The sequence below is a fragment of the Lepidochelys kempii genome, chromosome 7 (genome assembly GCF_965140285.1).
Source record: "Lepidochelys kempii isolate rLepKem1 chromosome 7, rLepKem1.hap1, whole genome shotgun sequence".
Lineage (NCBI taxonomy): Eukaryota > Metazoa > Chordata > Testudines > Cheloniidae > Lepidochelys > Lepidochelys kempii.
Genome location: NC_136386.1, coordinates 30,743,610 through 30,771,561, shown reverse-complemented (window position 1 = coordinate 30,771,561; position 27,952 = coordinate 30,743,610). Strand labels below are relative to the sequence as shown.

Sequence of the window (27,952 nt, the reverse complement as noted above, 5' to 3'; positions counted from 1 at the left end):
ATCCGTAGGGGTTCCCTATGGGATGCAGGGGGGTCCACAGGAGTACAGGATCTGGGAGTTCCCTATGGCGGTGCAGGGGATCCCCTGTGGACCCGTGTGTCGGGTCCCTCCCCAGGGTCTGGGTGACAGGATGGGGGGGTGGTTATCACTGGGTCACCTGTGGGGTGATTTGTCTGGGGTGAGGGACCTGAGGGGGGGTCGTCTATTGGTCCCTCCCCGGGGAGGGGATGCGGGATCACTATGAGGGGTGAAGGGGGTCTGTCGGTCCCTCCCTGGGGCAGGATCAGGGGGGTTCCTTATGGGGATCTGGGGGTCCCGGGGGGTGTGGATCCTGGGGTGGGCGTCCTGTGGCGTGCGGGGGGGTCCGTCTGTTCCTTCCCCTGGCGAGGGTGCGGGACCGTGGGCCCCCGGAGGCGCGGGGGGTCTGTCGGTCCCTCCCCGGGGCGGTCCCTGCGCTCAGCTCCCCGCTCGCTGTCACATTCCTGCCGCCTGAGTCAGGCCCGGAGGCGGCGGCGGCACCAGGAAGCGCCGGGCCCGGGCCATGTAACCGAGCCGAGCCGAGCAGATCCCGGCCCGGCGCGGCTATGGGGGACGGGGCAGAGGAGGAGACGGTGGAGCTGCCGCTCACGGACGGTACTGGGCGGGGAGCGGGCCCGGCGGGGCGCAGGGGCCGGGAGGGGGGCATCGTGTCGGGGTGCCTGGAGGGCTTGGTGCGCAGGTTAGGGGCCGTTCCTGGTCTCGGGGGAAGGAGGGCAGGTCCCGGGAGTAGCGGAGGATGGGGGGGGGGTGTGCTGCAGTTCCGGGGTGCAGGGAATCGGGTGCAGTGCCGGGGTGCAGGGAGAAGGCGGGGGTGGCGGGTGCAATGTGGCGGGTGCAGGGAGAAGGAGGAGGTGGCGGGTGCAGTGCCGGGAGAAGGAGGGGGTGGCGGGTGCAGTGCCGGGGTGCAGGGAGAAGGAGGGGGTGGCGGGTGCAATGTGGCGGGTGCGGTGCCGGGGTGCAGGGAGAAGGGGGGGTGCAGTCCAGACGTGCAGAGAGTCAGGTTCAGTGCTAGAGTATAGGGAGAAAGAGGGGGTGGCGGGGTGCAGGGAGGAGAGTGCAGTGCTGGGGTGCAGGGAGAAGGAGGGGGTGGGGAGTGCAGTTCAGGGTCGCAGGGGGCCATTGATTTGAACTGTGCATGTCCCCTGGGACCTTTGGGGGTGCAGGGCCCCTGGTGGCAGTTGTTGGGGGTAGGGTGGCTATTCGGGGAGAAGAAGTGCAGAGCCATGGGGAGGTGGCCCTGCCCCTCTTCTCCCTACAGACCTATCACACCCCCCATCAGTGCAGGCTCAGTCCCGTGGGTGGGCAGCAGCAACAGGGGAGCGGGGGTGGGGATTAGTCATTGCACCCCCCTTCCCCAGGGACTGGCAGCTTGGAGGGCTCACGAGCTGGAGGCGTATGAGACACAGCCTGCTGGGGGAGTGGGGGTGGCCAGGGACATGGGCAATAAGGCCGGGTGCTACCTGGGTGTGTGTGTGACATGGACAGAGGGATAGGGCCTGTGTGGGGGATGGATGCTAGCCGGGGTGTGTGTGACACAGGCAATGGGGTAGGGGCTGCATCAAGGGCAGGCTGCCTCACCCACCCAAAGCTGGGCACTGGGCTCTCATCCACCACTGGTTCCAGACTCATGCCTAACCTGCCCCGAGCTGGGTCCTGCTGCAAGAAAGCTCACACTGCCTGCCTGGGCACTAGGGTCTCTTGCATGGCAGCCCCGGGGTGATGCCTGTTTAAACCCATGGGAAGCCCCTGTCCTGAGTGGGTGGGGGATGGACAGGGGGCACTCACCATTCTGGGCTCGGGCAGCCTCCCATCCGGAGTCCTGGAGCCTTTGCAATGGAGGAGAGAGCGAGAGTGGTGGTGCCAGGTGGCCATCCTGGTACCTGCCACTCGGTGCCAGCTGAGTAGGGTCGCATGGGTGGATTGGGACCTCCCAGGACATGTGAGGGGTTGAGGGGAAGGAGCAGAAGCCTCCTTCTAGCTGCCAGGAACTTGGAGGGGCAGAGTAGTACACCCGCAGCCCTGTGGGGAACCTGGGGGAGCGGGACAGGTATGGTGGGGGGACGTAGGGAGATATGGCCAGAGTTGGCGGGGTGTTGTTAAGCAGGTGATCTCACCCCAAGCTCCTCCCAGCTGCAAGCTTCCTGTTTCCCCACTGCACCCTGAACTCTGTGCCGCCCTTCATAGAAGGTTGTGGAGTGCCTCTCACCTTGCCATCCCTATGGGCGGAAGGTGATGTCTCTCTGGGCACTTCATACCCCTGCCGTACACATTTGCCACCAGACCTAGATGCCCCCTCGATCCTGGGAACCCTCTTTGGGGCAGAGGAAAGTGGCATCTAGGATTCCCACTAGGCAGCACCACAGGGATGTGGGGGGATGAGTCAGTGTCTCCACCTGGAAATGGAGGGGTGATCCCTCCCAATTAACCCCACCCTGGCTTGGTCCCAGGGTGTCTGTGGGGATGGGAGTTGCTGGCCCAGCCCCTTGGCACCAAAACCTGCTGTGAGTCACCAGCAGGAAACGGGGGCTCCTCCTCACTGCACCCTGACCCCACCCATCCCTGGGGGAGAGGCTGAGGCAGGGGGTGGGGGCTGAGGTGCAGCAGGATGCGGGGGTAAGGCAGGGACATTTAGAGGGGGATGGGCCTGAGCTGGGTGTGGGCATAGGTGGGGGTTTGGGATGAGGTGAGAAGACAAGGCAGGGAGTATGGGCCTGCGGCATGGGATGAGGGAGTGAGGTGTGTGGACCTGTGGGCTGGGATAGTGTGGGAGGAGGTAAAGGGCAAGGTTTGTGGTGAGCCGGTGGGGAAGGGTGGCACGGGGCCCCAGGCTGGCTTTGACCCCCCATCCGCATAATCTTGTCTCTGTGGCAGCAAACCTGACTGGCCATGAAGAGAAGGTTGGCATGGAGAACTTTGAACTGCTCAAGGTGCTGGGAACTGGAGGTGAGTGGGGGACACTGGGGGGCTGTGCCATGGAGAGGGGCACTGGAGATGCACTGGGGGGCTGTGACCCCATTCCTCCTCCCAATGGGATGGCGCCCTCCCCATCAATCCCCTCTCCCCCCAGCCTGTAGGAAGGTCCCCTGCTTCCCTGAGCCTGCTGCTCCCATCCCCACTTCCTGGGTCCCATCGTCTCCCCAGTCTCCTGGGATCCTCCTGATGTCCCCCTCTGGGCTCCCAGCCTACAGGAAGATCCTCTGATGCCCCTTTGTATCCCCCAGCCTACGGAAAAGTGTTCCTGGTGCGCAAGATGACAGGCCACGACATGGGGAAGCTGTATGCAATGAAAGTGCTGCGCAAGGCTGCCATTGTGCAGAAGGCCAAGACCACGGAGCACACACGCACTGAGCGGGCCGTGCTGGAGCATGTGCGGGCATCGCCCTTCCTAGTGACTCTCCACTATGCCTTCCAGACTGGCTCCAAGCTGCACCTCATCCTGGGTATGGGGGACCCCTGGGAGGGGGCAGGGGAGGGTGGGACGCTGGGACCCAGGGGATGGGGTGTGGCAGATGCCAGGGTGCAGAGGTGGATCCAAAGGAATGGGGAGGGTAGGATAATGGGACCCAGCAGGTGGGGGAGCAGGGAGACTCTGGGGTGGGGCAGTAGGTGGAGCTGGAGAAAGACCAGTGTTGTTTTCCACAGCAATATTCGATGAAAACAGAGGGGGAAATGGTTTTTGCCTAACTTTTCCAGGGGAAAATTTTCAAGTTTTTCAGCAGGAATTAAAAAACGGAACTATTATGATAGAGAAGTACTGCTGCCATGTCTGATGGGAGTTGTAGTTCAGATACCTCGCACTCCTATCCTTTATGTACAGTGCAGCCTGGTTGGACTACATCTCCCATGGTGCACCAGGCCATGGGCTTCTGACACACCGCTTAGTGCCTCCAAATGGGGGGAAACTATGATGCATTATGGGAGATGTAGTCTGTCCAGGGAGCTTAGCCTATAGAGGAGAATGGGGTGTATGAGGCAGCTGACCTACAGCTCCCATGAGGCGCTCAAGCCACGCAGCAGGGGGAGGCTGTGGTGCATTGTGGGAGATGTGGTTCAACCAAGGAACTTGGTGTGCATCTCCCAGGATGCACCACAGCCAGGGGCTCATGACACTACCAGTGCTGGGGGGAGAGGGCCAGGACTATGGTGCATCATGGGAGATGTATGGTGGATCATTTGTTTTTTTGATAAAAAATCAAAAATTTCTGACAGACACAGGCTTTTGGGGAAAATTTCCCTTTTAACCCCACCACCTCCCCAAGTTTTCCTGGGGGAGAGGCAGTGAGGGTGGAGCGATAGGGGAGGCATATGGCACCCTCCCGTGCCATGGGGTGTGAGGGAATCCAGACCAAACTGAGAGGGGGAGGGGACCTGGCTGTGGGTGCTGGGTTCTCACTCCCTGTCCTCCCCCACCCCCCGGCCCTGCAGACTACGTGAGTGGGGGGGAGCTCTTCACCCATCTGTACCAGCGTGACCATTTCACGGAGGAGGAGGTGCGGATCTATGCCGGGGAGATCGTGCTGGCATTGGAGCATCTGCACAAGGTGGGGGGATATGCCTAGGGGATGGGGCAGGAGGGAGCAGAACGGGCATCCACTTTCCAGGGGGTGCATGTTCTGGGAGGATGGGAAATATCTGGAGAGGATACTCCAGAGACCAGGTAGACTGTTCTGCTATGGAGGGGCTCTGAGGGGCCGTGCCACAGGGAATATGGGGGGTGCTGTCCTGTAGGGAGTTCCTAGGGGGCTCTTGGACCATGCTGGAGGTGCTATGTGGGTGCTGTGCTGTAGGGGTTCCTGGGGGGCTCTCGGGCCGTGCTGCAGGGGCTATGGCGGTCCTGTCCTGTCGGAGTTCCTGGGGGATTGTCGGGCCGTGCCACAGGGGCTATGGGGGTGCTGTCCTGTAAGGGTTCCTGGGGGGCTCTTGGGCCATGCCGCAAGGGCTGTGGGGGTGCTGTTCTGTAGGGGTTCCTGGGGGCCTCTTGGTGCCATGGGGGTTCTGTACTGTTAGGGGTCTCTGGGGGGCTCTCGAGCCATGACATAGGTTCTACGGGGTTGCTGTCCTGCAGGGGTTCCTGGGAGGCTCTCCGTCCATGCCACAGGGTCTATGGGGGTGCTCTCCTGTAGGGGTTCCTGGGGCCTCTCGGTGCCGTGGGGGCTATGGGGGTACTGTCCTATAGGGGTTCCTGGGGGGCTCTTGGGCCATGCCATGGGGACTATGGGTGTGCTGTCCTGTAGGCGTTCTTGGAGGATGGCACTCCAGGTTGGAGGGGCACTGAGGAGCCATGTTGCGGGTGGATGTGGGGGATGCAGGCTTTGGGGAATGCCTGTTCTGAGCCTGTGCTCATTTGCAGCTGGGCATCATCTACCGGGATGTGAAGCTGGAGAACATCCTGCTGGACAGCGAAGGGCACGTGGTGCTCACTGACTTTGGCCTCAGCAAGGAGTTCCTCACCGAGGAGGTCAGACATCCACACCCTGCCCCCGATGATTCCCCCCCATAGCCACCCCTGGGGACCTCAATATCCTGCCCCGGGGACTCCTCCCCCATCCCCTCACCCTGCCCCCTGGGAATCCCCCAATATCCTTCCCCTAGAGAGCCCCCACATTCTGCCTCCAGAAATTTGCCCCTCCCCACAGGGATCTCCCTGCCTTCACTCTGTGCCCCTCTCCCATCTTTCTGATGAAAAGCAGGGAACAGAGAGTCTCTTTGCTTCCCAAGGGGGTGTCTCTTTGCTCTGCCCCCTCCACCAGTCACTGGTGTTTGGGGCCTGGGAGGAGGTGCAGCCTCTCTTCCTTGTGGGGGCTCCATAGCGGGGACCTTGGCACTGAGCCCCCACATTCTTCTCACCCCTCTCCCACAGAAAGATCGCACCTTCTCCTTCTGCGGCACCATCGAGTACATGGCCCCCGAGATCATCCGCAGCAAGTCAGGGCATGGCAAGGTGAGTTGGGGGAGGGTTGGGGGAAGGGCGTAATGAATGGGAGGGCATGGTGGGGGAGAGGAGTATGACGAGGGAGCCAGGGGTTCCATAGGGAGCATAGTGATGTGGGAGAAGGGGGTGGGAGAAGTGAGGGGCATGGCAAGATGAGGGGAATGGGAGGAAAGGCATGGCTGGGGGGGGGTACTGTAAGGTCGGAGGGAGTGGCAAAGAGCCATGAGGGAGCAGGAGGGGGGTGAATTGAGCGGGCGGGGGGAGCTGGGTTTGGCAGGCAAATGGGGGGCTGGCTGGCAGGGTGTATCAGCCTGTCACTCCCACCCCAGCAGCAGTGTCGGGAGGGTTGGGGGGGGCTGTCTACTGGAAGGAGGGTGTCATTCCAGATTCACTGCCCCCTCCCTAGCAGTGGGAGGTGGGGTCAGTCTTGGGGGGTTCCTGGCTCATCACCACCCCTCTCCCCCACAGTCTGTTGACTGGTGGAGCCTGGGGATCCTGATGTTTGAGCTGCTGACGGGGGCCTCGCCCTTTACATTGGAGGGGGAGAAGAACACGCAGGCCGAGGTGTCCAGGTGAGGAGGCTGCTGGGTAATGGGGTGCAGGGAGGGGGATTGTCAGGAGTCAGGGGGATAAAGTGGAGGGGGGTTTGGAGAGGCTGCTGGGTGATGGGGCGTGGGTAAGGGGGATTGGCAGGGGCGGCTGGGAAATGGGGGCGTAGAGGGGGCTTGGCAGGGGCTGCTGGGTAATGGGAGGTGGGGAGGGGGGCTTGGCAGGGGCTGCTGGGTAACGGAGCTGTCTGTGCCACAGACGCATCCTCAAGTGCCAGCCCCCATTCCCAACTGTCATTGGCCCCGTGGCACGCGACCTGCTGCAGAAGCTGCTGTGCAAGGACCCCAAGAAACGCCTGGGCTCGGGGCCCAGTGGGGCCCAGGACATCAAGGAGCACCCCTTCTTCAAGGTGAGGGGAGAGAGGGACACCTTCACCCTGACCGCAGCCCACTCTCACGTGGCTCGAGACCCTCAGGAGGGCTCCCCACCACCTGGGCACAACCCCCTTTCCTAGCAGGGTCCCCCAAGTGCAGCCCCCTCAGGTAGGGATCCTTGCCTCCTCCCCACAGCTCCTACACCCCGGGCAGGGACCCCCTCACCTTTACCCCCTTGTCCCAGGAGAGGCCCTACATAGAGCCCCCTTACCTACTGCCCCTGTCACCAGGGCCCCCTGGCCACGTCCCCCCCCCATCGCTTAGGTCGGCCAGGGATCCCCGCACAGCCCTCGCACACCTGGGAAAGAGCCTCGTGTGCACCCCCAGCTGTGGTGCCCTCCAGTCCCCCCTGGCAGGTCTCCCCACCCACAACATGCAGCCCCCCCACCAGCGATGTTCCTCCCTACCAGCCACACACACAGCTCCCCGTGGACATGGCTAGCGCCCCACATCCTAGAGGTGGTCTTGGGGGAGTGAGACCCAGTGCGCCCCCCCTCTCAGCTAGGCTCTGGCCCTGTGCTGGACCCTCCCCCACATTAGACCCCTTTCCCCACTCACCTCCCCCTCATGCTGACCCTCATGTTCCCCTAGGGCCTGGACTGGGTGGAATTGGCCGCGCGGCGGGTGAAGGCTCCGTTCAAACCCATCGTCCGCAGCGAGCTGGACGTGCGCAACTTTGCCGAGGAGTTCACCCGCCTGGAGCCCGTGTACTCGCCCGCCGGGACCCCACCCAACCTGGACCGCGTCTTCCAGGTGAGAGACACACGCCCCCTGCTGGGGTCCCCCAGCTTCCTGTGCGCTCGCCTGCTGGAACCCCCCCATCCTGGACTGACTCTTCCCAGGTTCCCCCAACCCCCCCGCTTCGGGTGTACTTGTCCATGGGAGGCCCCCACCCCAACCTGGACCACGTCTTCCAGATGAGCTGACGTTTCCCCAACTGACGTTTCCCCGCTGACGTTTCCCCAACACCCGCCCTCTCACTTGCTCACCCATCAGCACCCCCCGTCCCAAACTTGGACCACGTCTTCCAGGTGAGTCCCTCACTGAGGTTCCCCCAACACCCGCCCTCTCGTATGCTCACCCATCACCACCCCCCAACCTAGACCAGGTCTTCCAGGTGAGACCCCTGCCCTGCTATCCCCTTCCCCTGCCAGCTTCGCGTGTGTGGCCGCTGAGCTCTGTGCCCTGGCAGAGGGCACTGGTTCCTGAATCCCCTGCTCTCGCTGACAAGAGTGGGGGTGCTCTCTGGTGTGTGTGTGTGTGGAATCTCCTGCACCCGCCAGACCCACGAGGGGCTGGGGTGGGGGGTCTCCATTGGGTGCTGTAGCCATGGAGATGTCTGCAGGCTCCCTGCCACCGCCTCAGTCTTATCTCTCCCTCCCACCTTCTTTCAGGGCTACTCCTTCATCGCTCCTTCCATCCTGTTCAACCACAATGCCATCACCACGGATGTGCTGGACCTGGCGCTGAGTGGGGAGCGCCCGGGCAGTGCTGCCGTGGCACGCAGTGCCATGATGAAGGTAGGGGAGCCCCCTGAGCGACTGGGGCTTGATGGGAGTGGCAGGGGCTGCTGGGTAATTGGTGAGGGAGGGGCCTTAGCGGGAGCAGGATTCCTCATCAGGGTCCCTGTGGGGAGAAGGGGGGATCCCTCCCCAGCAGTGGGCACCGCTGATGCTCCCCGCTTCCTTCCCCAGGACTCTCCGTTCTTCCAGCTCTATGACCTGGACCTGAAGGAGGCAGCCCTGGGCGAGGGGAGCTTCTCGGTGTGTCGCCAATGCCAGCAGCGCCAGGGTGGCACCGAGTTCGCCGTCAAGATCATCAGCAAGAGGTGGGGGTGCTCCCCTGGCAACCCCCCCATGCTCCAGCTGCTATGGCAACCAACCCCCCCACTCCCACGGGAACACCCCCACTCCTGCTCCTATAACAACTCTCGAGGTGCCTCCTCAGACTCACCCCTCGCTCCGGACTTTGCCCCCACCATCGCTGACCCCTCAGGCTCTCCATTGTCCTCCATCACCCTTTATGGGACCCTCCCAACACCTCCAGATTCCCCCCTTTAGCCACCAGACACCCCCCTCACAATCCCCTGCTGCCTTCCCCACCCCCCCATCATCTCCCTTCCCCGAACACTCCTCTCACCCCCTTGCTGTCCCCTTTCACCACAACTACCTCCTCCGGGTCCTTCCATTCCCCCATCCCGCAGTGCAGTTCTCCGGAGCCTCAGCTAACGTCTCTCTCCCTGCTGCCCCCAGGATGGAGGTGAACACCCAGAGGGAGGTGATGGCTTTGCAGCTGTGTGAGTCTCACCCGAACATCGTCAAACTACACGAGGTTCATCATGACAAGGTACCCCCTTCCCCGTCAGCACTCCCTGGGACTAGCACTCCCCTTCTTCCCTGGGCATCTACAGCCCCCATGCCCCACCACAGAGGTGGCTGCATCTCAGTGCTGGGCGAGGGATCCTTGTGAAACTAGCCCCTGTACCCCACCCGAGAGGCAGCTGCATCTTAGTGGTGGCAGTGTCTCTGTGTCGCGGGATCCCCCTCTGCTCAGTGACACCACCTTCTCCCCGGGCAGTATCATACGTACCTGGTGATGGAGCTGCTGCGGGGGGGTGAGCTCCTTGACCGCATCAAGAAGAAGCAGCATTTCAGCGAGTCAGAGGCCAGTCAGATCATGCGCAGCCTGGTGTCAGCTGTCAGCTTCATGCATGACGTCGGCGTGGTGCACCGGGACCTCAAACCTGAGGTATGGGGGGAATGGGAAGGCAGGGCCTCAGGAGGTTGGGTGCATGACTAGGGTAAAATGTTGGGGGATCAGGGCCTTGGGGGATTGGGGTGTAGGGCCTGGAGGACCATGGAATCAGGGTGCAGGGCCTTGGGTTTTGTGGTGTGGCGCTTGGGAGATTTGGGAATAGGGGTGTGGGGTCTGGGCGATCGGGATCCTGGGGTTTTGGGGTGCAGGTCCTGGGGGTGGGTGCTCTGCCCCAGGAGCTCAAGGCCCCATCCTCCTGCTGTTCCCCAGAACATCCTGTATGCTGATGAGTCAGAGGGTGCCCCAGTGAAGGTGATTGACTTCGGCTTTGCCCGCCTGCGCCCCTCGGGCTCACAGCCCATGCAGACGCCTTGCTTCACGCTGCAATATGCCGCTCCCGAACTCTTCACTGATGAGGGCTATGATGAGTCCTGCGACCTCTGGAGCCTCGGTGTCATCCTGGTATGCATAGTGGGGAGGCCAGCATTGAGTACAAAAGCACCCCAGATCCCTACAGGGAGGGAGCATTACGATCCCAGGGCTCTGGAAGGGTCCCAGTCTCCCCGCTGCCGCTGTATAAGCACTGTGCGCTCCACCCCAGAGGTGAATGATTTCAGCAGGACTGAACAATATAACCACATGGTGGCACTCCTCCCGCCCTGCCTGCCCATGGAGTCCTGTGGGGAGGAAGGGAAGTGTTGACAGCTTTGTTCCATGTCCTGCTACCTGAGCAAGTCTGACTTCCTGCCCTCCAGAGGAGAGGAAGGATAAAGGCGTTTGATTCCAGGGTCAGGGTGGGAGATCCTTTTGGGATCCAGGAAGTGGGCGGGCGAAGCCTGTCCACTGCTAAAGGATCCCCACCCAACCTAAGAGGGGGATACACAGGACCTGGATACCAAATAAATCCGGGGGACAAGTAATGAAATAACAGGGATAGGAGTGCGGTCAAAGGGTCAAACAAAGGGAACCGGACGGGAACACTGAGCAGAGAATCCCGGACAGCGTCCACTGCTCCTCGAAGGTGTCAAGGGAGTCAATGGACGCCGTCCAGAGGAACTCTGCCTGGATACGTGAACAGACCGAGGATTGGAAATAGGCCCCACAGTCACAGGAGACTCCATCGGCCAACCTTCTCACTCTGGTTTTATGGATGGCCATTTTAACTAGGGCCAGGAAGAGGTTGACCAGGAGATCCCGTGACTTTGTGGGGCCATAGATAGGTGAGAGGAGGAAATAAAGGGTTAATCCTCCCCTCCCACTAGGGTCAAAGAATAGGCTCCCAAGGCTTGACTTTGGCTCCGCCCACAATTATAATCCTGTCCACACATGGAGGCCCCCCTCTTCTCCCACCACTCCTGGGAACGGCATCAGGCCCCCCTGGGCTTCTCTGAGGAATTCCTTTGCTTGTGGGGGGAGGGGGGTCCTGTGAGGGTTTTCCAGGTTTTCCCCCAAACCAGGATGCCTAGAAACTGATTTTTTTAGAACAGAAGCTGCCGCTCTGCTGCAGTCACGTGACTCCAAGAGCTGGTGCACCGCGCACTGGGCCGTTAGTGCCAAGCCCGACACCCACCCTGACTCTGGAGTAACAGTACTGTATCCTGAAGAGCTGTTGGGCCTTGAGGGGTGTTAGTGAGGGCGTGTTGCTGGTGGGGCTACTCCAGGGCAAGGGGAAGGGAAATGCCTGAAAGCAGAAGTCTCTACTGGGGAGTCCCTGTGTCTCAGCCACTTCCACAATCTCGGTTCCTCTCTGAGCCATTAGAATGGAAAAAGCAAATGCTTAGCCCTGTGCCATGCTTGTGGGTTGGCGGTGTCTGGGGCTGCGGGATCACCCCCTTCCCAGGGGGGCTGGGGGATCACTCCCCTTGGGGAAGCTTGCTGATATTTGCCCTGAGTCAGCTTCACCCAGACTGTCTGGTAACACCCCTACTCCACTGTCTCTCGCCCCACCCCCCAGTACACCATGCTGTCCGGACAGGTGCCTTTCCAGAGCAGCCAGGAGGGCGGCGCGTTAACCCATGCGGCTGAGATCATGCACAAGATCAAGGAGGGGCAGTTCTCACTGGAGGGTGAGGCCTGGAGGGGGGTCTCCGAGGAGGCCAAAGAGCTGGTCAGAGGTGAGGAGTGTGGCATGAAATAAAGGGTCAATATATAGGACTCTGTTCCAAGCGCTGGGGGAGTGGGAATCTGTGGGTCTGGTGTACCCCTCACCCCACCTCAGATGGAAGTGGTGCTGTTGGGCTTGGGAAACCCCTCTCCCAAGAGGTGGGGGAGGTGGCATGTGTGAATCTGGGAATTTCATGTAATAGCTTTGTATTAAGTTTCTGTATCATTGTGGGCCAGGGATTATGTAACTCCATGGGGGAGGGGGAACCACAGCCCTCCAGGATCAAAGAATAGGGGGGGCGGGGCAGGGGTCATTAGGCAAATTCACTCACCCTAGAAAGGTCCCTCCCCCTGGAGAGGCTGCAAAGATTGGTTCAGATGGGATTCTCCAGAGACCAACAGACCAAGAGGAGACATTTGGATAAACAGCCCGAGTTTAAATGGACTCGGAGCTGCTTTATGATCCAGCAAATGGGCAGACCTTTCTGTCCGAGGGGGGGCCCAATCCTTCCTGGGAAGGGTTGGAAGCACAGGTGCCAACTTTTCTCAGTGCTGGTGGGTGCTCGCGCCCCCTGACCCCGCCCTGACTCCACCCCTGCCCTGCCCCCATTCCAACCCCTTTCCCAAAGTCCCTGCCCCAACCCCGCCCCCTCCATGCCCCTATTGGACCCCTCCCAAATCCCCGCCTCCTCCCTTGAGTGTGCCACATTCCCCTTTCTCCCCCCTCCCTCCCTCCTTCCCTCGCCACCGCAAAACAGCTGTTTTGAGGTGCAAGCGCTGGGAGCCAGGAGGAGAAGCAGGACATGGCAGTGCGCTCAGAGGAGGAGCTGGAGCGGAGGTGGAGGTGAGCTGGGGCGGGGCGGGGAGCTGCCAGTGGGTGCAGAGCACCCACCAATTTTTCCCCATAGGTGTTCCAGCCCCGGAGCACCCACGGAGTCGGCGCCTGTGGTTGGAAGGACTTTAGCCTGCTGAGGCCCCGGTTAGACAGGCTCTCTGTGAAGCCTTTAGCAGGGGGTAGGAACTGTCATATGCTTTCACCTTTAGAATAAATGTGCTTGCTTAGAAAGAGCTGTGCCATAACTTGGGACTGCTGGCAATCGCAGTTGGTCACAGATATGGCCATCACTGTCACAGTATATGGGGCTGGGGTATTGCTCCCCCCAGGGGAAGGGCTGGTGAAGTGCCATCCTGCTCATGCCAACCCCCACATCACTAAGCCATGGGTGTGTTCTCCTTCCCCTGCTCCAGGGCTGCTGACTGTGGACCCTTCCAAGCGGCTGAAGATGTCGACATTGCGCTACAGCGAGTGGCTGCAGGACGGCAGTGCCCTCTCCTCCACCCCGCTCATGACCCCTGACATCCTGGAGTCCTCAGGGCCCGCCGTGCGCTCAGGGGTCAACGCTGCCTTCATGGTGAGGGGGGGGGGGTCTGGCGCATGGCCATGAGAGAGCAAGGGTGGTGGTGGAGGAGGAGGCGGCCTTGGTTGGGGGCCGGGGGACTGGCTGAGTCTCCCTCATGTTGGGACTGGCTCTTAGGCAGGGGCGTGGGGATGGGTTGAGGCTTTGAGGGAGGATAGTGTCAGGCAGGAAGAGGTGAGGGTCTGAATAGGTTGGGTGGGGATGGGAAATAGGCCATATGGGGTGGGGGTGGTGGCGGGGGGGGGGGGAACAGACCAGGTCAGGGAGAAGTTTGGCGGGTGAATCTTGGGTCTCATCCTGTCCCCCACCCCCAATATCTTGCCCCCCAGGCCTTCAACAAGGGCAAGCGCGAGGGCTTCTTCCTGAAGAGTGTGGAGAACGCCCCTCTAGCCAAGCGCCGCAAGCTCAAGATGTCGAGCACAGGGGCCGAGGCCCGGCGCAGCTCCTCGTCGTCCTCCTCTGGCTCCTCCTCAGCACTCCCCGCCCGGCCCCCGCGTCCCAAACCACCTGGCCGCCGCCACAACCCCCCCTCGTAGCGCCTGTGGGGCAGGGATGGGGGGCTATTTATTGTCTCTGTTGCTTGTGGGGGAGAATGTGGGCGGGTATCTCATTTGGGTTTTTTTAGGGGGGGATGAGCCTCTTTTGGGGGCATTTTGCCCCCCCCCATGTGGACACGTTTTTTCGTTCATCTTATTTTTGTTTTTTTCATTTTGATTTAAACCTGGAGGTTGCCCTGTGTATGTCTGGGGGTCATAGGGGGTTGTCTCAGTGTGACAGAAATGTGAAGTCCCCTAGGAGCTAAAGTGGGAATGGTTTTTGGGTTGACAGGAAAGTGGGGCAGCCCTGGGGTGATTATGGGTGGTGTTCTGTGGGGCAGGTGTGGGGGCCATAGGGCAAGGAGGTGTCTCTGGGGTGGATGCACATGTCTGTGGAGCAGTTCTAAGAGACATACTCTCCTTGGCTTCCAGGTCAGACTAGGGTCCATTTCTGCCACTGACAGTTCAGGGTTGCCCCACCCCACCCCGTGGAAGTCTGTACCCACTGTTGCAGAAGAAGGGGCAGCTGTTCCCTACAGGGGAGGGAGATCCTGTGAGTACTGCCTCCGCCACCCCTTAAGATCTGAGGGCAGGTCCCTTCAGCCAGGCTCTGGGGCTGGAATGAGAAGTGAGGGTCAGACGGGTAGGGTCACCTTAAAGAGAGGGTGGGGGGTGCTGGATCTATATTTTATTTCTTTTAATCCTTTCTTTGGGGGGGCGGGCAGGTGGCATAGGGCACCATCTCCTCTCAGGGCTGCATGGTGGGGGAGAGCCCCGAACAGGGGGCCAGACCCAGGTGATGTCTCCACCAATGTCTTCCCCCATCTCCCAGGGCCATTGTTAATCTGATACTCCTGCTGTGGGGCAATGGGGCAGGACCCCCATTGAGCAATGGCGCACATGGGAGGGAGGTGAACAGTACCCTATGTTTAGTCCCTGCAATGTGGGAGCTAGAATTGCACCTCCTGGATAAGATTGGGGTGGGGGGAGAGGGAGAAGGGAAGAGTTTTTTTATTGAGACAGAAATTTCTATCTATTTTTAAACTAAGAATGTTGGGGGTGGGTGTGTGGGGTGGTCTCAGAGTAGGGGGGGTTGGACTAGATGACCTCCTGAGGTCCCTTCCAACCCTGATATTCTATGATTCTACAGCCCCCGCCCCTTCCCCAGCTGGGAGTGAGGCTAAAGAAAGCCACCACCCAAGCAAATTAAACCCTAGACCATCCCTTCAGAGCAAGCTGGGTGAAGGGGAAGCACGGCCATAAAAAGCTTAGGGAGAGGGGCTCGTTTAGACTTGGGGGTGAGGTGGGGGACTGAATCAGTCACTTTAAGGGGTGTTTGTGCAATCGGCTCCTCCAAAGATTGTGGGGGGTGGGGGAAAGGAGGACAGGCCCATGGGGGGTGGGGAGTCAGAGGCAAGAATGGGGAAGAGGGGGCTTGGGTTCATCCCACTTCCTGGGTGCTGCCATCCTTTGTGTTCCTCTCTCCCTCCACCCCCTTTTTAGGTGTGCGGGAAGGGCTGGCTAGTGTCTGTTCCCGCAGCTGCCCCCCCCGTCTTTCCGACACCCCCACCCCCCGTGGGGGTTGGGTAGGACGTGGGGCTCTCTGAGCACCCACCCCCCCTCGGTTGGGATCAGCTAAGAGTCGGGGCTGAGGGATTTCGGGATGCGAGCAGCTGCACGGAGACGGGAGGGGCGGGAGAGCATGACGTGAGATGGGGGGGGGCAGCTCCTGTAGCCCCGCCCAGGGGGCCGTCTCTTATCCGTCTGAGCGAACCACCTGTATTTTGTATTTGAGAATAAAACTCCTCTGACGCCACCGAGTCTGTGCGGGTGCGGGAGCTCTACGCCTTGGGCTGCCGCTGGGCGTGACGGGAAACAGCGCCCACCTCAAGCCCCTGCAGGCGCCGGAGCGGCCCGCTCCCGGACCCGCTGCTGGACGGCGGGAAGCCACCCCGCCCGGCTGCGAACGTAGCCACGTGCCCGCCAGCCGCGGCGTTTCTGCGGGCGTCACCGCCTATTAGTACGTCCGTGGGGCGGGGTCGCTTCTCATTGGTTCCGACAGTGGCCAATGGGGTGAGAGAGGTCAGTACAAATGCAGCTGAAGGCCTCTCCGGGAAGGGGGGAAGGTTGGCGCGGAGCTCTGGAGTTGGGCGTGATTCGCCGGGCCAGCGCTGCTCCTTGCACCCAGGCATAGGTGTGCTACTCTCCTCAAGCCTTTGAAGAAGGCCTATGCTGGGGGAAAGGAGGAGCGTGCCAGCCCACTATCCACAGGTCAGCTTACTGGCTACTGCCTCTCATCTGGCATGGCAGAATCAACTGTTCCCTAGTGTAGTTACTGCAGGCAGCCTTAGCAGGGCTAGCTGCAGCTGTCCTTTAGGACAGTGACTGATTCTGGATAGTAGGCTATTGTGACACAGCAGGACTTCAACCGTGTAGCCTAACACTACCTGCAGTAACGAATGTGCCACCAAACTGGCCTGGGGATAGTGTATATTGAAGCTTCTATCGAGACAGTGCAATGTTGAGAACAGAATTAGGGGTACTGGTCTAAGAGGTGTACAGTCTAATATATAAATAGCCTATTTCACAAGTCTGAGAAGTTCTTTTCAGTAGTACCAGTGGGTCTCAACAGTACACCAGCTTCACTATACACTAGGCAGCATTAGCAGGAGTTTAAGCTACACCTTGGAGAATCACTCGGCTAGATTCCTAAAAAGAATTGCATCAAGCCCCTATCACTACACCATCTAGATAGGAACCTGTTTTAAACTGGGATGCAGGGGAACAAGACTCCTAAAAGGAGTACATTGTGGAGGGGGGAAAAAAAAGCACAACCTTCTTTGCATAGCCTAATGGGTAGGATGCTCCCTTAGACTCTAAGAGACACCTGTTCAGGTCTTGACCCAGCAATTTACATGAGGTCATATTAACTTTTTACTGCTGCTGTACCTGCCTTGCCCTAGGGTGACCCTAGCACACACCACCCCCTTGCTTTATATAGCACCAAGCCCCCCAGGGTCCTCCAACTGAGTTGTGCACCGAACATGCTGAGGCAGCACGTGGAATAGGAACCACACAGAGAGACTTTATTGAAAATAAAACCTTACATCATCTGGAATGGAACCGAAGCATCCCCAGAAGCCAATATGGATGGGGGGGAGGAAGGGGAGAAGGAAAGGAATTGGAGATTAAGGGGGGTGAATATTAAGCAGTTAAGAAATTAACAGTCAGTCACAATATCCAACATACGCAAACATGTCCAGGAAGGCAACAGTGGCTAGTCAAAGAGACAAGTCAGCTGCCCTGCCACAGTCCATGAGCATTCAGGTGAGATGCTGAATATGGGAGGGAAGGGGAAGAATTGCCAGATGCAAAACAGTTTGCAGAGCTAGCCAGCAGCCAGGGGCCTGCTCCACCAAGCCACTTAGGGGGAAGCAGGCCATAGGCCCTGCTGGGCTCCTGTCCCTGTGGTGCCCAGCATACAAGCACACATTGCAGAGGAGGTGAAAGCATGCACTGTCCTCAAAGGAGAGCAGCTGCTGCTGACAGGATGGCACCAGGGACAGGGCAGGGGTGACATGTGGCAGCAGTAGGAAGAGTCCATCCAGTCTGTACAGGTGAGGGGGATGTCCTACCAGAGCCTACTTAGCTGTCATCATCTGTACAAACTCTGCAAAACAAAGGCACAGGGTCAGAGAGCAGCTGACAAGCCTGATTCACCCCACTTCTGCCTTCTCTCAGGGAGAAACCATACCCCCACCAAGGCTGCAGTTGGAGGTGCCCTGTTGGGTCTCCCATTCCCTGGAGTTAACAGCATTTGTGACATTTCCAAGCCCCTTCACCAGGCTATGCCTGTCCCAATGCAAGAGTAAGAAAGCAGCAGACCCGGGAAGAGAACCCAGGGATCCTGACTCCCAGACCCATCCTACCCGCTGCATTGGAGAGTCCTTAAGGGAGCAAGTGCCCTCTCCAAAGTGGTACTATCCTGAGCAGCAGCCGTGCCCTTTGGACAGTCAGTGCAAGCTGCCCTGCCTCCCTCACCTTCATAGTTGACCTGTCCATCACCATCGATGTCAGCTTCCCGGATCATCTCATCCACCTCCTCATCTGTCAGCTTCTCACCCAGATTGGTCATGACGTGGCGCAGCTCGGCCGCACTGATATACCCATTCCCATCCTGGGGGGCGGGGGGGCAGGCACCATGTCAGGCAAGGGAGCCACAGGGCTGCCCCCAGTTAGCACAAGCACCACAGGGACCCCACCCTGTCAGCCTCAGCACAGGCCCTGGGGAGGGGAAAGCAGGTAGACCGCACAGGTAGACCGCACAGGCAGTCCCCACCCCCCAACCACCTATCTCAGGTAACTGATGACTCTCCAGCCCCCAACCCCATGTGGAAGGGGGAGGTATCCAGTTGTGAAGCACATGCACACAGGAAGGAGTACTGGACTCAGCTGTCCCTGCAGGGAGGAGTTTCACCCAGCTGCTATTTTGGAGCTCCTGGGGAGAAAACGGGGGGCACGCACAGCTACCAGGGATAAGGGGGATGAAGCCCCACTGCCTCACCTTGTCAAACACCCGGAAGGCCTCACGGATCTCCTCCTCGCTGTCTGTATCCTTCATCTTCCTTGCCATCATGGTTAGGAACTCAGGGAAGTCAATGGTGCCATTCCCTTGTGCAGGGGAAGAGGCCATTAATGCTGGGCCTAACTAACATTGGGTTGGGTGACCTGCACAGCCCCCACCCCCAGCATCCAATACCCTCCCTCCCACAAATCCAGACACCCAAATACTGGCAGGGAGCTCTGGAGAATTCACTGAAACACCCTCTTCTCTCCAATGATGGGCCTGTCTTGAGGGGATTCCTCTTCACCCCCTCTGCAGAGATGTGGGGAGCCTAGAAACAAACTCCAGAGCTCTGTAGTTTGGGCAGGGGACTGGCCTACAAACCTTGGGTTAACCCTCTGGGTTTAACTCAGGTACAACCACCACACTGGAACAGGGACAGGCAGCTCTCCATGGGGCCTGCATCTCTTTGGGATGCAGAAGTGACAGGCCCTAGGATGAGGCGATTCTCAGTTCAGTCATGAGTGACCTTCAGCTGTGTGAGCAGGGTAGTTAACAGCAGCACCCACACAGGAGGGATAGTGCCAGGGGTTGGGATTGGGTGTATCACACAGAGACATTGGGCTAGAAGGGGCCTCCTGAGTCATCAAGCCCAGGCCCTGCTATCACAGGCAGGCCCATCAAAATCTCAATCAGAAACATATCAATGTTTGCTCCTACTGGGAGGCTGTTCCAGAAATTCACTCTTAGCTTCAATAGCTCTTCGCCTTCCTTGGGGTTTCCTCTCTGATATATTTACAGAGAACAATCAGATCCACCCCCCCACTCTCCAAGCTTCATCTGGCCAAGCTATACAAACCCAGCTCTTCCGGTCTCCTCTCCATTCCCCTGATCAGCCTAGAAACCCTTCTCTCAGTCCCTAGCCCAGAGCTCATAATCTAAACAGACAAAGAATGGTAAGGGAAACTGAGGCACAGAGAAGGAAAAAGAATTCTCCAAGCTCATAGCCAAGAACAAAACACAGGAGTCCTGCCTCCCAGCTCTGATCACTCCCCCCCGCACCCCACTGCCGCCAGTGCAATGGCTGTGTTCCCACTCCCCACCCATCTCACAGTTCCCTCTCACCATCAGCATCCACCTCATTGATCATGTCCTGCAACTCTGCCTCAGTGGGGTTCTGCCCTAGGGACCTCATGACAGTACCCAGCTCCTTGGTGGTAATGGTGCCATCCCCATCCTTGTCGAAAAGAGAGAAGGCTTCCTTGAATTCTGCCGGGAGAGAGGAGAGAAATCAGTACCCAGGGGGGCCTGCCACAGGGTCCCTTCTCCCTGCAGTGCCCTCCCTCCCCCCAGCACCCTGGGCAAAGAGGCGCCTGGGCCTGACCATACTGTGAAGGACCAGGTCCCCCATATCAAGGAGAATTTGGGGGCAGCAGAATGAAGGGGTGTCTCACCTGCGATCTGTTCCTCCGTCAGCTGGTCTGCCTGCAAGAGGAGACAGAGAGTTATTGTTCTGACTGTCTGACACCCTCCCCCCAGCCATGCCCTATACCCCATTGCCCCCCGGGCCATCTGCCCCCCGGCACAGCCTCACCCCCCTCCCACCCAATCTCTTAGGGGAAGAGACGCTGCCCTTCCCCCCAGCCACCCCGGAGTCCCCACCCCGCCCACCTCCCGCAAGACGCAGCATGGCTGCTGTCTCCAACTGCCCCTCAACTACCCGCTCCCGGCTGGCCAATGGGGAGGGACCCTACTAGCGCCAGTCTGAGGCCTAGACCCTTCCCCCCAGCAGTGCCCCCCGCCCCCCCAACACTCAGGGACAGGCTCCCCACCCCCCACTGCTCTCTCCTTGCACGCCCCCTGCCGCCCCCAGTTCCCAGCGCCCCGTTGCTCCGCCACCCGCGGCCAGGGAGCCCCAGCAGCGCCCCCCCACGAGCCCCCCTTCTTGCCATGGCGGCGGCGGCGGCGGCGGCGGGGGGCTGGTGCTACGACCGCTCAGTTCCCCGTGGTCTCCGGCTCCCTCCGCCCGGGCCGCGCCGCGCCACCCAGATCCCTCCGCCCGCAACCAGTCCCGGACCCAGCAGTGGCCTTCCGTTGCGTTTTGCGCCGACCCCTTTAAATACCGCCCGCGCGGCACGGCCACGTGACCCACCTGCCCCGAGCCCATTGGCCTGCTCCCACCTGCAATGCGTCAGGGAGGCCGCTTAAAGGGGAAGGCGGCGGCGGGGCCGGCGTTCGGCCGACAGAAAGCGGCCAGGGTGGGTTAAAGAGGACGGGTACTGAAGAGCAGGTGGATTTAAAGGCGAGGTGGTATATTAAAGGAGAAGGCGTAAACTGCCCCTAGGGAGCTGTGGGGCCTCACCACCCTGAAACACTAGCACCCAGCATTGCCCAGTGCCACTGCCTCTTCTGCCAAGCGCCTGGCGCTGGGGGGGCAGCCCTTGAGAGGTGGGCCCAGCATACACCCCCCACTCCTTCCCAAAAAAACAGCTGCCCAGGCAGGACCCCAGGGGGCCTGGCACAACCCCTGGAGATGGAATCACCCCCCTTTTCACACCCGGGGGGCCTGGCACAGGGCTGCCAGCTCAGCTGCTCCTCCCCCCTGCAAAGGGAGCAATCTGGGATAGGTCTCCACACCTGGGGCACAGCCAAGGTTGGGGGGAACCCATCCCCACTAACAAACAGCACCAGGCAGCAGCCCCATGCTAGGCAGATTGCTCCAGGGCAGCACCCAGACCCATGAATTTCAGAGTCCAGAGATCTGCTCCCCAGCTACTCAGTGATCACTGCAGGGGGGAGAAAAGGGGTCCTCCCAGTGCAGGTAGGAACCTGGGGCAGTAGAAGAGATAGCCAGTGAGGATGAAGGGCAGGGGGTCCTCATCTCTCCCTCCGCCCCCCTTAAGGCATGATGCAGCCACAGGGAAAACAAGGAGGCAGTGGGGCACTTGAAGCATAGGGGGCAAGTGCCAGGACCACGCTAAAGGAAGAGACAAGCCCGAATCACTAAGCAGAGCCTTTTATTATTTCTATGCTGATCCCAGCAGCACTCAGGAGGAGCCCAGCACAAAGCCATCCATCCCGCGCCCAAACATCTGTCCCATTTCACACACAGCACTGGCCATTACAACATGGGAAGAGGTAGAGAGGAAGAGGAGGAGAGACAGAGACAGACCCTTGGTCCTGATCAGTCATCCCCACTTATCCCATCATACAGGGCACCCAAAGGAGAGGGTGACCCCAAGGGGGGGGGTGAATGACAGCAGGGGAGGGCCAGCCCCTCAGGAGCTGGAATGACTTTGTGGGAGGGTGAAGCTGCAGCCAGTGGGGCCTGAACCCTTTGGTCCCTAAAACTAGTTGCTCCCCCACCATGGGGAAACATGCCATAGAGCCCAGTCCTCACCCCAGCTCAGATTTCCCCTAGCATCCCTGAGGATGGTGCCAAAGTGAGGCTAGCAGGAATTCGGGCACACTGAGCACCGGCCCCCCTCCCCCAGCCAGCCCTGTGGGGTGTATCAGGACAGACATCTAGGACTCGGGAGAGCAGAACCTAAGGGCCTTCTTTACCTTATGGCTCCAGTTCCCCCCTCCTGCCCCAAGGCCTCAGTGCGGCCCCTGGGGGTGTTAGTAGGACTCACATGAGCAATACCCCTCCCTGGAACATGGGAGGCCCTGGCCTGCAGGGGAGGCCCTCTCCCCTAGGCTACATAGGGAAAATGCAGCAGCAACCCCTCAGAGGACTCCAATGTCAGGTCCTTCAGGGCCAGCTGCCCCTCCTGACGCTGGGGGTCAGTGCTGAGTTCCACAGTGGCCTCGGGAGGCAGGAGAGAGTGGGAGATGGTGACAGTGCTTTGCGTGCCAGCAAAGTTGAGGACCACCAGAAAGCGTTTGTTCTGGTCCCAGCTGCGCAGGTAGACACAGACATCTGGCACCAGCCTGGGCAGCATCATGAATTCCCCATGCAGCAGTGAGCGCTCCTTGCCTCGCAGCTCGCTCAGGTGCCGGAACAGGGAGAGCAGTGAGGAGCTGTTCCCACTCTGTGCCTGGGGAGGGAGACATGGGATTAGTGCACAGGTTCTCAAAATAAAATTTTGGTGACCTCAGAGAGCAGCCACCAACTCTTGCAGGTGGCTGCTCTGTCAATTTTTCCTAAAATATGTAATTAACTTTAGGAAAAACAAATAAAAACAAATACATATGCACACAAACAAATGACAGTGATTTGGACATGTCTATGTAGAGTGTTTTTGCAGACTCAAAAATACAAATAATGTTCAGTTGTGTCTATTCTTTACTAAACCTAAACAAAACAGAAATGCAAATAAAGGTGTTTGGCACATTCTTTTGATTGCCCAGCTAGCAAGTCTACTGCTGTGAAAAGTGATACTTGTATGTTTGTTAATATCACTTTTCACAGAAGACTTACTCAGCTCCCAGCAAGTCCGAGAACAAGTTAAGCCCTGGATAGGGTCCAGGGGAGGTGGTGGGGGACAGAGCCTAACGCTGCATAGCCGGGGGTCAGGGAAATGGGGGTGGGTGGCATGCCCGGGACTGGGGCCAGGGCCTGCCATTGTGCAGCCGGACACCAGAGAAGGCAGCAGGGGGCCAAGGGCAATGGGGGAGGGGTAGACCCAAGGTCAGAGCCTGAAGCCCTGCCCCCTCCATGGCTGGAGCTTGGGGGCCAGAGCAGAGCCTACCTCTGTGCAGCTGGAGCCAGTTGCCTGCCACCCCAGGGCTGAAGCCAGACCCTCTCCATCCCCAGAAGGTGGGGGGCTGCCTGCTCCTCCAGCATTTGCATCCTCAGAGTGGGGTAGAGTCCAAACCCTGCTGGTGGCCCCAGAGAAGGAGTCGCTGCTTTGTCTGCCCCCCACCCGCCAAAACAACAACACTGCCCAGGAGGCTGTGGCTGAAAGAAAAGCCCCTGGTGGCCAAAGTGGCAGCATTTGAAAAACGCTGGGTTAGCGCGAGGCAGACAGTGCCCTCCCCCAGCTCTGCGCCCATCTAAGCGCACCCTCTCACACCACCCAGGTTCCTCCCCAAAGCTCTACTTGCCCTCCTGCCCTCACCTCCACAGTGATGTTGCTGCCGCTGCTGTCCCCACCTTGAGGAGAAAACTTTGAGGAGAAGCCAAAGTTGGCTGAATTATTCCACTGCATGCGGGATACGCCGGACTGGGGAAGTGACGGACATGGTTACAGGGAGTTGCACAGCTGGCTGCCCATCCCTTCTTGCATCAACACACCCCACTCCTTCCCCACCCAGGAGCTGAACAAACTTCCCCATCCCCTCCCGCATCTGCACCAGCATCTTCGGGGACTTCACTCCCCCCCACCCCATCACCTTAACTAACCTTCCTAGGCCTCCCCCCCACACCTCCTCCAGAGGGATCCCCCAGCCCCACACTGCCCCTACCTGTCCAGGCAGCTCCTGCAGCCCGATTTCATCCCCGTAGTTGGTGAAGGGCGTCCCTGGCAGCGTGAAAAGTAGCATGTGATACAGCCGCAGCAACCGCTCCTTCACAAGAGAGGCCATGTGCCTCGTCCGTGGGCCCCCCACCTGCAGAGACAGCAAAGATGCAGTGTCAGCATGTCACAGGGGGCGGGAGGTGGACTTATCCCCAGCTCTGGGAGGGGATGGGGGCTAGTAGTCATATTCCTGGCCTATCCTTCTTGAGCAGCCAACACAGAATGGACCCACACACTTTGTGGCACACATCTGTTGGGGCTCAGCTCCTGCCCTTTCTCCAAAAGGGAGCCCACTCTGAGCACTGGGAGCTATGATACAGATGTGGGGGCTTAGCATGAGGATCCTGTGGGGTAGGGGTGGGGTCCGTGCCCCTCCTCCAATTCCAAGAGCTGGGGAAACAGAGTGAGGTGCGGGGGGGAGGGCAGCACTCACACTCCAGCTGGGCCACTTCTCTCCAGCAGCCTGGATGTACGCTCTGATCGTGTTTTCCACCTTCTGCCCAGTGGGCTCCAGCTCTAGCCCCAGCAGATATGGGCTGACCAGAAGGTCAGCACTGGTCTCATTCAGCAGGGAGAAGATCTGCCGGGAATCCTGCTGGCCCGTCCAGGCGATCAGCACCCTGGGGAGAAGGGAGTCAGGGTACAGTGAGCGCCAGGGTCAGTAGTGAAGTGCTAGGAATGGGAAGTCGGGTGTGGGAGGCAGGGGTGGGGCAGGGTGCAGAGTCTGAAGATGGATAGGAATTTTCTAGAGGATGGGGGAGCTATGGGTGCTTGAGGGGGGGTTGGCACCAGGAGAGCAGAGAGATGTCCAAGGTAGGGAGCCTGGAAGGTGGGCCTATTCAAGAGGGCGGGCATCCCAGGGGGGCAGCCAGTCAACCACCATCACAAAAGGGTCAGAACCATTTGGTGGGGGCTTGGTACCCACCTGGCATTGCCATCAGAACTGTACTGGCTGGTGAGGTTCTTCCACTCCCCCAGAAGCTGAGAGTCCTACAGGAGAAAAAGACCTGTGATACAGTCACCCCCCCATATTACCTCCCACCCCACAACCCTCACCCCCAACACACAGACAAGCCAGTCACTTACATTGAGCTGCTCCACTCCCTCAATCTGGATCCCTGCCACGCCAAGCTCCAGCCAGAACTTCAGCGCCGCCTGCCCAGAGAGTGTGTGTGTGAAGCATCAGCACCTGGCATGCCCCACAGCCAACAACCCAGCATTTTCCCACCAACTGACAGTCCCCAGCCCCCAACACCAGTGTAGCCAACACCTCCTCCCTGCAGGTCTCCATACCCCTAGCCCCCCCACATGAGACACCCAGACAGTGGTCCCAGCTGCTTCCCCCAAAATAGTGAGGATTCAGGGGAAGTGGCAAACCAGGCCCAGACAGATCCCCATGGAGGATCTGAGAGAGAGCAGGACACCCTCTCCCCCAGAACATAGCCTTAAGGTTAGATTGCCTGCTCCCCAGGATGCCCCCCATTGGAGCACACCCTCACCTTCATTTTAGACTGGAAATCACTGTTGTGGGGGGTCTCCAGGCTGAACCAGGACATCTTGCCACGGTAATTGGGGGTCAGGTCCAGGATGACCTTGAGACCTAGGGAGAAAGGGAGGTCAAGTGTACATCCTGGGGCAGGGAGAGCTCGCCTCCCCAAACACCCCATATCCCATTCCCCACCACCCATCCTGGGGCCAGATCAGGTCCAGCACCCCCAGGGGAAAAGGCCCCATATGGGGACACTTTCTTACTCTTCTTCTTGGCGGCCTCCAGCAGCTTGGCAACGGTCTCCTTGGTGCCGAGCCTGGGGTCCACTGTCTGCAGGTCCGTGCTAGTCAGGTTGTCAGGGGTGTTAATATGTATGGGCCCAATTACCAGCCCCTTCACCTTCAGGGAGCTCAGGTAATCGATGCGCTGCTCCACTCCTGGGAGGAGAACAGACAAGGGGGGAGGGATCAGAGGTTGGCAGCTCCCCCAGTCCCACATAATCCCCTCCCCGTCCCAGGCAAAGGCTGTCCCCATAGCCCCTGCCTCTTGCCCACATTACCCCACCCCCTCAGGTGAAGGATACTCCCCCAATCCCCTTTCCTCCCCTACCCAGAATGAAACCTTTAACCCAGCCAATCCCCTCAGTTCACATTTCCCTCCATGCATTATGGGACCTTTAACCCCGGCGGCTCCCCACCCCATCTCAGGACCTTTAACCCCAACTCCCTTCCCCTCCCCCCCACGGGACCTTAACCCCAACTCCCCTCCCCCACCCTTCACTCAGCTTCCCCTCCCCCCCCCCAACAGCTGAGTCAGCTCAGGCTGGGCTGACGTCAAAGCTGATGAAACAAAGCCCACTGGTTGCTGCTGCCAACCGGCTAGAACCGGCTGGGAGCAACTCTGCTAACCCCTCTCATCAGGCGCGGGCAGGCAGCCAGCACCGGCTGCCAGTCACCTGCTAGGAGCACATGGGGGACAGATTGTATGGGACATCCTGTCCTGGGGGGGGGGAGAAGTGTTCCCACCCCCATATAGGGAAAACTGGGGGAGGGGGTCACCCCAGCAACACCTGGGCTCCAGTTTGTGCCAAGGCAACCAAACCCCAATAGTCAACCGGATTTCTTGCCAACCCCCAGCCGCTACCCCCACCACTACCCCAAACCTCTCTCTTTTCCCACCCATAACACCCTCTTCTCCCCACACACCAGTGTCATCCCATCCCAACCCCCTCCTGGTTTAATCCCCAGCTCTGGGAAGGAAGTGGGGTCTACTGGGTTATGAGGGGGGGCAGAGGAGAAAGCCGGGTGAAGAGATGGCCAGGACTCCTGGGTTCTATCCCCAGCTTAAAGGGGAGTGGGGTCTAGTGAGTTGCGGGGCTGAGAATCAGGACTCACCTGCTAAGTCCCCAACTCCATCGCCATTCGAGTCCTGGAAGGCCTCCAGTGCCTGGATGCGGTAAATACCCCCCTTGTGCCACCACTCTTGGGGAGGCAGCTCCTTGCAGCGGGGAGCCTGGACGATGATGACGATGGCCCCAGCCAGCATGCCCAGCCAACCCAGCCAGAAGAGGATGAGCAGTGCCCAGCGGGTGCGCACCCACCCTGGAGTGCTCGCTACCTGCAGCAGCTCCTCCTTGGAGAGCCCCGTGAACTTGGTGCCAGCATCTGCCTCGCCATCCTCCTTGGACACCTTCACCATCCCGTTCTTCTCGCCCAGGGTGCCCAAGGCCGGGGAGGAGGGGGAGCCTGTCATGGGCTGCTTCTCTGGCTCCATTTCGTTCAACTCCACCTCCTTCATATCCACCTCTGTGTCCTGGCTCATGATGCCTGGCTAGATGCCACCGGGTATCGCTAGGGCCTGCGGTTAAGGGAGAGACGCAGCGCTTTGTGCCCCGGGCAGAGCACTCTCCACCACCTGGCCCCTGAGCATAGCCCTCCCCACAGGCAGAGATTCCCCCCCACACCTGCCTGAGCCCCCTTTCTTAGCCCTGTGCCGTGATTCAGCCGCAGCCATGCTGCCTTCTCACCTCGTGCCCCCCTGCTCGCCCCCTCCCCACAGCCCCGTGCGCGCTGGTAGGTACCCAGCCCGTGCGCCTAGGGTGCAGCGCTAGAGCACGCCGTCCCCATGCGCCCAGCACACCACGACGGATCATACCCAGCGTACCTGACTGACTCCTCTGCCTATGAGACGGGCGCTCCGCCTTAGCCGGCACTGATATATCCCGATCCGCCTCCGCGACCCGCCCCTCGCCTGGTTTAAGGTGGAGACAGTTAATTACTGCGTGTTACCATGAATTAACGGCCTGGAGAAGTGGAGAGAATCCTGCTTGCTACAGAGCTGGGGGGAGGGGGATTATGGGAAATTAGGGGCTATGGAGAGAGCAGTGCCCAAAGGGGTGAGGGGTCTGTACCTGCTACAAGGCCCTAGATGGCGAAGGATAGGACAAGGAGGGGTTACCACTCCATGGGAAGTTTGGTGAGGAGATGAGAATGGAAGAGTTTCCAACTGGGGATAAACAGAATGTAAGAGAGCGATTTGGACTGGGTGGTTCCCTATGGGGTGTGTGTGTAACTTGGCTTGAAGAGAATAGGCTCATGGGGGTATCTAATGGTTAAAGCTGGGAGGCTGGGTGTCAGGACACCACTTTACCACCAGCATTCTATCCCCAACTC

General features: G+C 59.6%; 3 protein-coding genes across 3 annotated transcripts; 1 reads left to right on the top strand and 2 right to left on the bottom strand.

Annotated features, from left to right (window-relative positions):
- The first annotated feature begins 449 nt into the window (after positions 1-449).
- On the top strand, positions 450-15,581 carry RPS6KA4 (ribosomal protein S6 kinase A4). The gene is made up of 17 exons (XM_073351717.2): positions 450-633; positions 2,911-2,982; positions 3,261-3,479; positions 4,465-4,580; positions 5,390-5,497; positions 5,900-5,980; positions 6,440-6,543; positions 6,779-6,929; positions 7,546-7,707; positions 8,349-8,474; positions 8,649-8,782; positions 9,207-9,300; positions 9,532-9,702; positions 9,979-10,170; positions 11,663-11,822; positions 13,060-13,223; positions 13,559-15,581. The coding sequence occupies exons 1-17, from the start codon at positions 585-587 to the stop codon at positions 13,763-13,765; spliced, it is 2,310 nt and encodes a 769-aa protein (XP_073207818.1). The 5' UTR covers positions 450-584; the 3' UTR covers positions 13,766-15,581.
- Positions 15,582-16,830: 1,249 nt separating this feature from the next.
- Positions 16,831-20,436, bottom strand: LOC140914283 (calmodulin-1). Its single transcript, XM_073351722.1, has 6 exons — positions 20,279-20,436; positions 19,784-19,814; positions 19,455-19,598; positions 18,330-18,436; positions 17,807-17,942; positions 16,831-17,435 (listed from the first exon to the last, which is right to left on the bottom strand). Exons 1-6 carry the CDS (start codon positions 20,279-20,281, stop codon positions 17,407-17,409), a joined length of 450 nt encoding a protein of 149 aa, XP_073207823.1. The 5' UTR covers positions 20,282-20,436; the 3' UTR covers positions 16,831-17,406.
- An 893-nt stretch (positions 20,437-21,329) lies between these two features.
- SLC3A2 (solute carrier family 3 member 2) lies at positions 21,330-27,235 on the bottom strand. Its single transcript, XM_078853636.1, has 9 exons — positions 26,675-27,235; positions 25,544-25,717; positions 25,291-25,391; positions 24,878-24,946; positions 24,717-24,781; positions 24,225-24,411; positions 23,739-23,882; positions 23,393-23,497; positions 21,330-22,369 (listed from the first exon to the last, which is right to left on the bottom strand). The coding sequence occupies exons 1-9, from the start codon at positions 27,099-27,101 to the stop codon at positions 22,025-22,027; spliced, it is 1,617 nt and encodes a 538-aa protein (XP_078709762.1). The 5' UTR covers positions 27,102-27,235; the 3' UTR covers positions 21,330-22,024.
- Positions 27,236-27,952: the final 717 nt, after the last annotated feature.

What these genes read in the sequence shown, in the direction of transcription:
- RPS6KA4 (XM_073351717.2), top strand. Translation starts at nt 585, where the DNA reads ATGGGGGACGGGGCAGAGGAGGAGACGGTGGAGCTGCCGCTCACGGAC. An exon ending in GGAGCCTCGGTGTCATCCTG is followed by an intron (nt 10,171 to 11,662) that starts GTATGCATAGTG and finishes CCCACCCCCCAG; the next exon opens with TACACCATGCTGTCCGGACA. An exon ending in GGCCAAAGAGCTGGTCAGAG is followed by an intron (nt 11,823 to 13,059) that starts GTGAGGAGTGTG and finishes CCCCTGCTCCAG; the next exon opens with GGCTGCTGACTGTGGACCCT.
- LOC140914283 (XM_073351722.1), bottom strand. An exon ending in GACGGAGGAACAGATCGCAG is followed by an intron (nt 19,599 to 19,783) that starts GTGAGACACCCC and finishes CTCTCCCGGCAG; the next exon opens with AATTCAAGGAAGCCTTCTCT. An exon ending in CCTTCCGGGTGTTTGACAAG is followed by an intron (nt 17,943 to 18,329) that starts GTGAGGCAGTGG and finishes CCCGCCCCCCAG; the next exon opens with GATGGGAATGGGTATATCAG.
- SLC3A2 (XM_078853636.1), bottom strand. Translation starts at nt 27,101, where the DNA reads ATGAGCCAGGACACAGAGGTGGATATGAAGGAGGTGGAGTTGAACGAA. An exon ending in GGAGGCCGCCAAGAAGAAGA is followed by an intron (nt 25,392 to 25,543) that starts GTAAGAAAGTGT and finishes CTTTCTCCCTAG; the next exon opens with GTCTCAAGGTCATCCTGGAC. An exon ending in AGTTCTGATGGCAATGCCAG is followed by an intron (nt 24,412 to 24,716) that starts GTGGGTACCAAG and finishes CCTTCTCCCCAG; the next exon opens with GGTGCTGATCGCCTGGACGG.